The sequence below is a fragment of the Chanodichthys erythropterus genome, chromosome 8 (genome assembly GCF_024489055.1).
Source record: "Chanodichthys erythropterus isolate Z2021 chromosome 8, ASM2448905v1, whole genome shotgun sequence".
In the NCBI taxonomy this organism is placed as follows: Eukaryota; Metazoa; Chordata; class Actinopteri; order Cypriniformes; family Xenocyprididae; genus Chanodichthys; species Chanodichthys erythropterus.
In genome coordinates this window covers 26,627,478-26,639,747 of record NC_090228.1, presented here as the reverse complement: position 1 = coordinate 26,639,747, position 12,270 = coordinate 26,627,478, and the positions used below count along the sequence as shown (strand labels likewise).

At 36.6% G+C, this 12,270-nt stretch overlaps 1 protein-coding gene across 1 annotated transcript in view; it reads right to left on the bottom strand.

The window, feature by feature from the left end:
* The window catches only part of LOC137024656 (E3 ubiquitin-protein ligase TRIM16-like), a 75,481-nt gene that overhangs the window by 46,925 nt on the left and 16,286 nt on the right, over nt 1-12,270 (bottom strand). The window contains exon 4 of the mRNA XM_067392447.1: nt 10,354-10,930. Within this exon, the coding sequence (XP_067248548.1) occupies nt 10,354-10,930 (577 nt within the window). The remainder of the gene's footprint in view (nt 1-10,353; nt 10,931-12,270) is intronic.

Genomic DNA, 12,270 nt, shown 5'->3' with positions numbered 1-12,270 from the left:
AACCAGAAGATACAGCACCGCAGGTGGCAGGTGACCAAGCGATCTCAGGCAGCAGGGAGACTAGGCAGAGAACAGGTACGACGTACATGGCTGGGCTATACAAACAGGGCTAAGACTAAGACTACAGAAAACAAATAACATAAATGGAGATCGGTAAGCTTAAAGAGGCGAATAACACGTAGGAGAATACGTATAATAATCTGGCAAAGAGGTGAGAAAACAGCAGAGAGAAATAGCAGAGAAAATTAGAGTAGAGAAGAAACAGGTGTGGAAATGATCAGCGCAAGCACTGATTTCAGTGACAAACAGCTGAGTCTAAGTAGCAATAATGATAGGAGGAAGAGAAACAGGGAGAATATCAAACCTGACTCATGACATGACATGACATCTATGAAGTCTATACAAAGAGAATCGCAATGTTGACATGCCATGTTCAGAAACAACTTTTGGATTGAAATAAAAATAAATGTGTTTGTGATATACAGCCTCGGATCAGTTGCGCACTGTCATCAAGTTTTATAGAAACTTGATGACGTGGGAAACAGCATATGTGAAAACACAATAGCGCGTGCTGCCCACTTGACAGTGGGTCAAGAAAGTTACATTTAATTCAATAGTGAAAGTTTTTTTTTTCTTACACCACTGGCAGATATTTTTTCTTGTTTTAAACATAAAATCAGTTAATGGTGATACACGAAGAAAGAAAATCATTTTCAAATAGTGCAATGAAGTTGAGTATTGCTGGGTGTTTTACAAAACTACAAATCTGAGTCATTTAAGCATAATCTTTCTGTATGTGTTTACAGGTGAGGTTCTGCTGCGTCCTCTGAATAAAAAGGCACAGGGGACATCATTCCACTTTAACAACCAGTGGACATTGTTTCCCTTTACAGAGGGGGACATAGCTTCCCCTTTACCAAAGAACATCGCACCCTCAAATCCAGGGGATATCGCTTCCTCTGGTGGAAGATATGCAGGTTCTTTTGACAGAGGTTCGGCCGCCTTCTCTTGAAAAAATGGCAGGGGTTCCACTGCTTCCCCTTAAACAAATGGCCCAGGGGACAACGTTCCCTCTGGAAAGAGGACCCGTGTTACCTCTTTTGAAAAACTATGACACTATTGAGACAAACCTGAAACAAACAAGAAAAAAACAAAAAAACTAATTTCTATGAAACTTGATGACAACGCTTTGAATGTTTCAACTGCATGTTCCAAATTTCTATAGAGATCAGTGCTAAGAGGTTCCTTTCATCAAGCAACATGCCCACTTTATTCCTTTCATCAAGCAACATGCCCACTTTGGAAAATCACGCAGCAGGCAGTGTGGAGCCATCAGTCTGACAGCGGTGTTGAGAAGCAAGATAAATAGCATGCTGACCTGGATGACACAAGATCTCGACAGTGTCTTGGTGGCATGAACACACCTTAATGAATCTTTACGAAACCAGGGTAACATAAATGACTGTAGGAATTACATTGGAGTCCATGAATTACCAAGGAGACATGTGCTGGAAAAGGCACGCACAAGATATGCAAATCTTTGAGGACTGAGGTCAGGTCATCTGAATTTTAAATACCTGAAGCTGCAAATGCAAGCATTAACCTTCCAATGCTGCAGCCAGTGTGTAATGTGTTGCCAAGTAAAGGAAAAAGGGGGAGAAGGAAAAAACAGGATGGACAGGTCTCTAAATTAACTTGGTAATAAAAAAAAGCCAACATTTCCATTAGAAAATTACAGTTTCAAAGACATCTGGTATATTTAGAATTGTTCTTCATAATGTACAAAGTCTTCAAGCTCAAGTTCAAGGTATTCAAGCACACAAACAACTTATGAATGCAGATTGTATTTGTTTAACTGAAATGTGGCTAAAAGCTGAAGAACTGCAGATACCAGGATTTAATTTCAAGCATAATCCAAGAGCTAGGTGCTATGATAACAGCACTCCACTTTTCACTAATTTAAAATAGCAGTGAGTAGGTGGAGTTATAATTTACTTTTGTGAAAACATGCTTTCTCAAGTCATCATTTCAGAACCTTGCAATTTGGAATGTCTATACTTCTCAGTTCCACATATCAGTTTGAATGCTGCTCTGCTGTACAGCCCTAATTCATATCAAATTGACATGTTTCGACAAAATATGTTACACGTCATTGCTGAGCTGGAAAAACATCCAGAAAAAAAAAGTGATTATGTGAGAATTCAATGAGGATATCTTAACATCATCTTCAATTGCAACATTAATGGAACTCCATGGATACAGTCAACATGTGCAATATCCTACAACTGAAAAAGGTACGTTAATAGACCACGTCTACATTAAATATGCTACGGAAGCCCTAAACGGCCATGGATTATTATTTTTTTCTATCTTGTTTTCTCATGATCATGACTTAATTTTCTCGTGATCTCGAGATAACAAAAGTTGTTTTCTCGTGATCATGACATAAAAGTTATTTTTACAATGATTGATTCTGAAACACGCTGTACCCGGATTCTACTGTTGCTATAGTAACGAACACAACTGTGACGAGCATCTGATCGATGGATAAATCATGCGCTCTTGCGGATAAATCATGCGATCTTGCTATTTCAGCTAAATGTTTACTTCACTTAATAATAAAGTTTACAATAAATAAATACATATAGGCTAATCGGATCATTAATATGTATGACCCCAATATTTGCACATGCCAGCCCATGTTCAAGGCATTACACAAGCCGGTATTAAGGTCTGGATCTGTGCACAGCTGAATCATCAGACTAGGTAAGCAAGCAAGAACAATAGCGAAAAATGGCAGATGGAGCAATAATAACTGACATGATCCATGATATCATGATATTTTTAGTGATATTTGTAAATTGTCTTTCTAAATGTTTCGTTAGCATGTTGCTAATGTACTGTTAAATGTGGTTAAATTTACCATCGTTTATTACTGTATTCACAGAGACGAGAGAGCCGTCGCTATTTTCATTTTTTAAACACTTGCAGTCTGTATAATTCATAAACACAACTTCTTTCTTTATAAATCTCTCCAACAGTGTGTAATGTTAGCTTTAGCCACGGAGCACCATCAAACTCATTCAGAATCAAATGTAAACATCCAAATAAATACAATACTTACGCGATTAGACATGCTGCATGATGAACACTTTGTAAAGATCCAATTTGAGGGTTATATTAGCTGTGTAAACTTTTATGCTGTTCAAGGCAAGCGCAAGCTCCAGGGGCGGGGAGCACGAGAATTAAAGGGGCCCCAACCTATATATCGGTGCATAGTTAATGATGCCCCAAAATAGGCAGTTAAAAAATGAATTAAAAAAAAATATCTATGGGGTATTTTGAGCTGAAACTTCACAGACACATTCAGGGGACACCTTAGACTTATATTACATCTTTTAAAAAGACGTTTTAGGGCACCTTTAAGTGACATATTTAGGTAAACGAACACTGAAACTGCGATGATTAAAATAGCATCTTAAAGATACTCAATAAGGTGCAAACAGAATACTGTACAGTGACATCAAAATTAGTTTTAATAAACAATAAGTTTAGTATCACACCAAACTATTGCGGTCATGAAACTGGTGAGTCATGCAACTGATAGAATGATAAGATACACTTTCAAGCAAAATAATTATAATCAGTCATTTAACAGTTAAGTTAATCGCTTAAGGCACACAATACTGCACAAAATAAAGCGAACATGAAAACTCTCTCTGTCCGAAACTCAACTACAATCTGAGCCAATATAAACTAATACAGTAAAGTGGATATTTACAGCACATCACCAGTCATATTTGGTAATATACTGCCACCTGTTGGCACATTTGTATAATTTAGAGCAGAGATTAAGTCGTGATCACGAGAAAACAACTTTTGTTATCTCGAGATCACGAGAAAATATTAAGTCATGATCACCTTTTGTTATCTCGAGATCATGAGAAAATAAGATAGAAAAAAAATAATAATCCATGGCTGTTTAGGGCTTCCGTAAGATGCAGAGCAAGTTACGATTGCAATTGTTTCAACATATTACAGTTATCATGAACAAGTACTAGTTTCAGAAGGTATATTGACATTTCTCATGCATATTGAAGACTGTTTAACTGCATTCTTTTCTTTTCCCTGCCCCTAACGTGCTGCCGTACTCTGAGATTGAGATTCCCAAAGTCCTGTACAAGTTTGCAAATAGAAATGGTACGTTATTAGACTATCAAGCAAGTTATCTGCTCAAGTAAGGTAATATACCTGATTTATGCAACACACTGAAGAAGTTTGTATCACTACACTGTCTGTTCTGTTTTTGTCCATAACATGTGACACCCATCTCGAGATTCTAAGCTCCAGGCCATTCCATACCAAGTTCTATCCAATGATCATCATGCACAATCCTACTTCTCCCATAAATGCCCTTCTTTCTGGTCCAGCCAAGGTATTTGTAGTGTTTAATTTATACATTCCTTTTATGTTCAATTAGTTTTTTCTGATTTCCAATTTTTAGCTGAAACATTTTCAGTCTAATTTCTCACATAACCTAAGCCATCCAAACAACACTGGAGTTAAAATTACTAAATTGAAACAGCCAATAAACGATAAAAAAGCCCACATAAAAGGGTAAGTTGACATTCTTGTCCTTGTGTACATAACATATTTTAAAGTTTTAAACTTTTTTTAAAGGCACTGCTTAATAAACTAACAATATATTTTCAGATTTATAAGCTTATATACAAATGTCCACTACTGACAAATGGTAAGCTAACACAGTCTCCACAGTAGTAGCAAAATATTGTTGTTTTTTAAACCCTTTCCTCATAAAGCAGTTGATGTTCAATGAATGTACAAATCTCCACTACCGACAAAAAGGTAAGCTAACAGACAGTGTCTACATTAGTTGCAAAATTTGTTGTTGCTGTGTGAAGCCTTCACTTATCAATCACTTTGTTCAGTGAATGTAATCTTTGCAGACTTCTGAAATAAACTAAAGTCATAAATTCCTCTATGTACCTATGAAAAGATTATCTGCTCCATGTACTCCTCTAAAAAAAGCACACAACTGATAAAAAGGTCCATTTAATATTATTTTTTGCCAACTAAAAGTTTTGCCAACATTTCACACTTTCCTTCAAGCACCGATTGACCTATTGATACACTTTTTAGATTTGTGCCACTCAGTATGTCACGATCACAGTCTGTTCCTGTTCACTCTGGACTCCATTTCCCATAATCCTCCCTGTCATCACATGCACTCACTCCACCAATCACCTGTTGCCACATACATTCATGCACACTCCACACTAATCACTACACCCAGCTGCAGCTTGTTACCTGGACTATAAAAGGACTCTCACTCACACCATCCAATCGCGAAGTCTTGATTACCCAGTGTGTCATTTCTGAGCATTATTATTCCTGTCTGCCTGTTTGTTGCCGTTACTGCCTGTTTCCTGTTTATTGACCCATTGCTTCCTGTCCTGACCCTTGCTTTGTGTACCGACCTGTGAGTGATATCTGCCAGTCCCGACCTCTGCCTGTACCTGGATTACGACTCTGCCTGTTCCTCACTGTTCCTGTTTGTTCCTGTTTTGACCCTGCCTGTACGACCACTCTCACTTGTAAATAAATGCTGCACTTGGATCTCCTGCCTGAGCCTCCCATTTGTTACACAGTAACTGATGATATTCCAAAGTCCACAAACTCCAATAAAAATCTCTACTATTGTCAAAAAAAAAAAAAAAAAAAAAACCCTATACCTTCATCAAGCATTTAATGTTCAATGAATGTAATCTTTTCAGATTTCTGAAATGCACTGAAGTCATACCTTCCTCCATAAAAGACTATTTAAAAGTATATAATAATGAGATTCTGTACTCCATTTATAAAGCAGTGCACAACTGATAAAAAGATCAATTTAACTGTATAATGTCTACAAAACCTAAATTGTCCCTTTACTTCAAGCACTGATTAACCTGCTTACAATACACTTTTCAGATTTGTGCAGCTGAATAACTGGTGATATTCTGAGGTCCACAAACTCTTTTAAAAATGTCTACTTCTAACAAAAAAGTAAGCTTAGTGACATTTTCTACATGAATTGCAAAACTTTTTTTTTTTTTTTGCTGTCTACACCCTTGACTTTAAAGTAGGTCATGTTCAATGAATATAATCTTTGTAGATTTCTGAAATAAACTGAAGTCATAACTTCCTCCATATACCCATGACAAGATTCTCTGGTCTACGAACATATATAAAGAAGTGCACAACTGATAAAAAAGTCATTTTAATTGCATAACAACAAAACAAAATTTGATGCTCATTCCTTCAAGCATTGATTTAATCTATTTTCATATTTGTGCAACAACTCAATAACTACTGGTGTTATTCCACAGACTGCTATAAAAATGTCAAAACTGACAAAAAGGTAAGTTAACAGACAATGTCTACATTAATTCTGTAAAATCTTCATTTATCAACCACTTAATGTGCAATGAATGTAATATTTTCAGATTTCTGAAATACATTGTCATAGTTTCCACAATATGTCCATCATGAGATTGTACTCCATGATGAACTCCTATAAAGAAACACATAACTGATAAAAGGTAAATTTAATTTTGTTGTCTGCAAAACTGAAATTAACACTTTACTTCAAGCACTGATTAACCTTCTAATTAATCTACTAACAGTACACTTTTTTTATGACAACTATGATATTCTGAAATCCATGAACTCCTATACAAATGTCCACTACTGACAAAAAGGTGAGCTAACAGTGTCTACATTAGCTGCAAAATATTTTGTGTAAACCCTTCACTTATGAAGCTCAATATTCAATGAATGTAATATTTTAAGGTTTCTGAAATGCACTGAAGTCATAACTTCCTCCATACACCCATCATGAGATTCTCTGCTCCATGAACTCTTGTAAAGAAGTGTACAACTGATTAAAAAGGTAATGTACAATGAATAAATTCTAAGTTGTTAATGAAAACATTATATAATTTTGTGATTTGATAACCTTATTTATTTGCTTTTTCCCTTCTACTAATAGACAGCAGCAACAGTGTCAACTATCAATTAACAAAATGTCCTGAAAGAACTCTAAACAGACACAGGCAGTCAAAAAGTGAAGTTATTTTACAAATGAAGACATAATCTCCACAGTAACAATGTTGAATGGAGGGTGCCAGCCAAAGAGGATGGCCTGCCCCTGCTGAGTCTGGTTCCACTCAAGGTTTCTTCTATGACCACTCTGCTGATTATGCTGCACAACTATGTCCATAATGTCTCATTACTCTGCCCATGATGTTCCACCATACTATCTAAGGGAGATTTTCCTTGCCACTATCGCCTTTTCACAGGGGTATTAAGGGAAAAATATTTTCAAAGAAAACTGAATAAAGAATATAAAGAATGTGATAAATAAAAGATTGATTCAACTTTGTCTCTGTAGCCATATACTTCCATTTACTCCATCAATTTTCCTCTTTCTGTTGAATGGATAATAGACACTACTTGGTGTATTAATTGCATTTTTTCACATTGACTTGGTGTCTCTTAGAAAAAGTAGGTCATAAAAGTGGACCTTAGTGGATAGAGTATTTGAATAATATTCTTTTAATTTGTAGTAGGCTATTATTAGTCATTTTTGTTTTGAAATACTAAAATGAGTAAGTGACTGTCTTCAGGACAGCAGTTAAAATGTTGAGCAACTTGAATGGTAATTTATACTTGAATATGTCTTGTATGGAATTGAAAGTATACTTTTACACTTTGCAATAAAATGTATTATTGCTCTTAGTCAGTGATGCTCTCCTTAGAACAGGTAGAAATAATGCATAAATAAAAGTCAGTACAATTAACTAAATAGGTTTACTTAGAAGACCACCACCAACATCTAATCATAACCTTCTGCTCTCTAGCTCACTACTTTAAACACAATGCTAAAATGATGAATATGATGAATTAACACAGGCAAAAATGAGTATATGACTATATCATGAAAACAGCCAATTAACTTTGACTTTCAATTATTCTGATAGCAATGTAAGCAAAGACTGCTATAACCATCCTTTTTGATCACACAACTTTCGGGGCACTCGACTTCAGGTGAGAATCCACATAGAATGAGCAAAAACACTTGTTTAATTCAAGAGGATTAAATGTTAGTGCAATGCTTACCCTGATAATAAAGAAATTGAAATGACACTGCATTGCACACAATTTTAAAAGTTGCCCCACACAGGATTTGAACCCAAAGTCTTTGAGTCAGGTGCACAGAACTCATCTTGCTGCGCCATTGGGAAGATGTGTGTTCATCCAGATGCTGAAGAAATGCACCGCATGTTATAGTTAATAATTTTAGTTTTGATAATTCGGTTGCTCATCATGCTGTAGGGCAATGCGAAGCAGTAAGAGCAAAAACAGCAGAAATTGAACGAACATGAAAAAAAAGCCAGTTCAGAATTATGGGTAAGAATGAATTCAGAATGTACAAAAGTTTAACACTCTGAGGTCTGACAGAATTTTGTGCTTTTTGTAAAATAAAGAAAACTAACATGATGCGTGATTTCTCCTCTCCCTCTGAACGAACTCCAATCTGATAGTTCTCAGAAAATGAACTGTAACTTAGTGAATACTAATGACAAAAAAATTACACTTATGTCTAAAAAAACGTTAAGATGTCAGGTTTTAAATCATGTAAGTCAAATCGAAAACAAACCTTCTTTGTTTATGTAATCTGTATGAAAAGAGAGCCATGTCAGAAATCCGTGATTCAGCTCATTATCTGCTAATGCGGCCACGCCCACGGAGCCAGCGCTATTCAGACGCTAATTCAGTCAATACATGCATTTATTATCTCAATCGTGTATTTATTGTCTTGAAAAGTGTTTATCTGGATGTAAAAGTCATGGTTAGCGATCTCTAGAAGACATGCAGTTACTTCCTGTTTACTTGTCTTCTACAGATGAAGTTTAGATGAGTTTTTGTTTCTTTAGCGCCCTCCTGCTGCTGTATGTATTGGAAACTCCATTCATGGAATAGCCTCTTCTTCTTTTAGATGAATTTGTGGACTAAAATGCACAGAGCGCCCTCCGACTTCAAGGATGAATTGAAAACACCAGCGCTCATAGTAATGACAGTGAATATTAAATAAAAATAACTCCTCTGTATAGAAAATTGACATAAGCATATGAGAATCCAATATTTCTCCAAATGTGCATGCTTTTAAACTAAAAGCCTATATTCAGACTCTTTGCATCACAGAAATACATTATATTTTAAAGTATAATATAAAACCATTACTTTATATTGTAATAATATTTTTCTGTATGTTTCATATATCATAATGAGCTTGAGACATCACAGAAGGTTTTTTTTCACAGCCTACCTGACTGAAATGCCTCATTAATATGCAAGTCATTTCAGCTCATTACTATCCAATTCTTTTGTCTTCTCAGGTGAGAATGGCCCATTTTCAGTGGTGATTCACGCCTCCTTGCATACTGTGTTTCTTGGCAAAAAGTGTCTTACAAAAACTAAATCAATATATTGTTAAATATGAAGGAGTAGGCAGCATAATTTTTACATAATTTTGAAGCAAAAACTCTAGTCTACAACCTCCAATACCCTAAAGTCTTATGAACACAGATTTATTATACTTTTTTTGGCCTTATTTCAGTGACTTAAGTTTTTTGTTTTTTCAACAACCACGCATAAATGTTATTCCTTCAAAAACACAAACATGTACATACATGTTCCTCACATATTATTGTAGCCTAGTTTGTGCTGAATACAGTGTAATGACACTTTTTCCATTAATATGTTTATGAACAACTGAAAAAAGCACAAATGTCAGGGCATGTCAAAAGTTCTCCAGGCCCCAAATCAGCCTCAGACTCCAGAGGGTTAAATAAAAATGAAAACAGCATGATTAAAAACATTTATTTCTTATCCAAGAGGAATAAAGATCAGTACAATCCTGACCCAGATAATTTCTTAAAACTTCTCCACCCTGGATTCGAACCCACTCTCTTTAGGAAAAGTGCTCATCAGATTTCTGGCTTTACACATTGAGCTACTTATGTGTACATTGACTAGGCTGTTGAGGGGAGCTCTTAGTGCGAGAATGATTACACAAAAAAAGCATTACTTCTTCTTGAGACGATTACTCAATTACCAAAATAGTAGTTAGTGACAGCCCGGCTTAGCACCTTTGGTGCTTGGCCCCTAATAAAGTAAACTAACAATTACAATTAAATTACATTAAATGATATAAATGTATTCTAGTAGGACCCCATAAAAAATTATGAACCTGTAAATAAGCATAATGAGACGTCTTTAAGTTCATACCTGATTCTCTGATTGCTGTGCTGCAGCTGATACAGTGTCGTGGTTTTTATGTTCATCCATCGCACACAGCACACATATACACTTCTGGTCAGTGCGGCAGAAAACCTCAAGGAGCTTGTCATGTTTCTGGCAGATCATCTCCTGCAGTCGTCCAGTGGCTTCAGTCAGATTGTGTCTCTTTCTTTTAAAGAAACTCTCATGTTCTTCAAGGTGATTCTGACAGTAAGAGTTCAGACACTCCAGACAGGACTTGACGGCTTTGTGTTTTCTTCCAGTACAGACGTCACACTGCACATCTCCAGCTCCATCGTAACAGTCAGCAGGAAGTTTAATCTTCTTCAGTTTCTCCACCACTTCAGCCAGCATGGTGTTATCAGCTAAAGCAGGTCTTGGACTGAAGGTCTGTCTGCACTGAGGGCAGCTGTAGACTCTCATCTGATCCTCCTGATCCCAGCAGCCTGTAATACAGCTCTTACAATAACTGTGTCCACAGGGAATGGTCACCGGATCCTTCAGGAGATCCAGACACACTGGACACAGGAATTCATCCTGAGATAATCTGGCTTCTGCCTTTTTACTGCATGAATACAGAGACACAAACACACAACAGATCAACTACACTTCAGTTTCAGTTTCTCTGAACTCAGGTAATTCCTGTTTCCTGGTTCTGTGTTTGAGTGACACCCCAAACAGGGTCTGTAAAGCAGTGTGACAAGGCATGATGGTAATAACAGTCCCGTACAAAAAATGATGGCTCAGTGTAAGTTTACATGACAACGATATGCTTAAAACTAAAAAAAAGTTTTCTTTTTTATCTTTCCGTTTACAGATGACACCATTGTCAAAACTATCTGTATTTACACAGATCCGTGAAAATGACTAAAAATACTGTATTCTGCTGCCAGGCCATTAGATGGCAATGAAACACTATAGACTGAACATGTAATATGCATGTGCACGATGTCATGTCGTTTTCACAGATTTACATTTTTGTTGTTTACACCGAGACCGTTTTCAAAAACTTGTACTTTGAAACCCGCTTTCAAAAGTTTGTGTTTTCAGGCCGCCAAATCACTGTTGTTGTGTAAAAAAATGGCCAAAACGCAAAAAAAGTTTTACGTTTTTAGTTGAAAATGGTGTCATGTAAACAGCCCCTCAGTCACAATTGTACTTCAGTGCAGTGGTGTTTATTGACAGTCTTTGTGATCCAGGGTGAGAAAATTATATTTATGTATATAGCCACAGAGAAAATGTTAAAACTTTACAATAAGATTCAATAGTTAACTACATTAGTTAATATGAACTAATAATGACCTGTATGTATACAGCATTAATTCTTTGTTAATGTTAATTTCAATATATATATAACAAATTGCTTATATATATATATATATATATATATATATATATATATATATATAACTTATATATATAACAGAGACGTACGTCAGTAGTGACCGACGAATTGGGATATCGCCACAGAGCCCTATCAGCTTAGAGTGAAACTAAACAAGCCAACGTACCCTGCAGGGGAGGAATTAGGTGGATATACGCATATGGACTGGCCTAGGATGGCTCCAGCCTAGAGATAGGGGGAGACTCAACTGACAGGTGACAGCAGAGCTGGCTCTGCTAAGGGAAAGACACAGGCTCACCATAGGAAGTTTGACCGTGGACAATACACATATGGGACCACTCACGTGGAGGGGTCACGACATATGGGACCCAGCCAAACATCAATGTCGGAGACGGACGTTTGGCCTGGCATCAGACACTCTGCAATGTCCGAGCCGCAAGGGGAGGCAGAGGAACTTGATAGGGTTCACCAACGGGGAACTCTAGAGCACACAGGAAGTACACAGGAGAGTACACAGGAAGAAACTGGTTCCACACGAAGGCTATAGAATCTAGCGAACG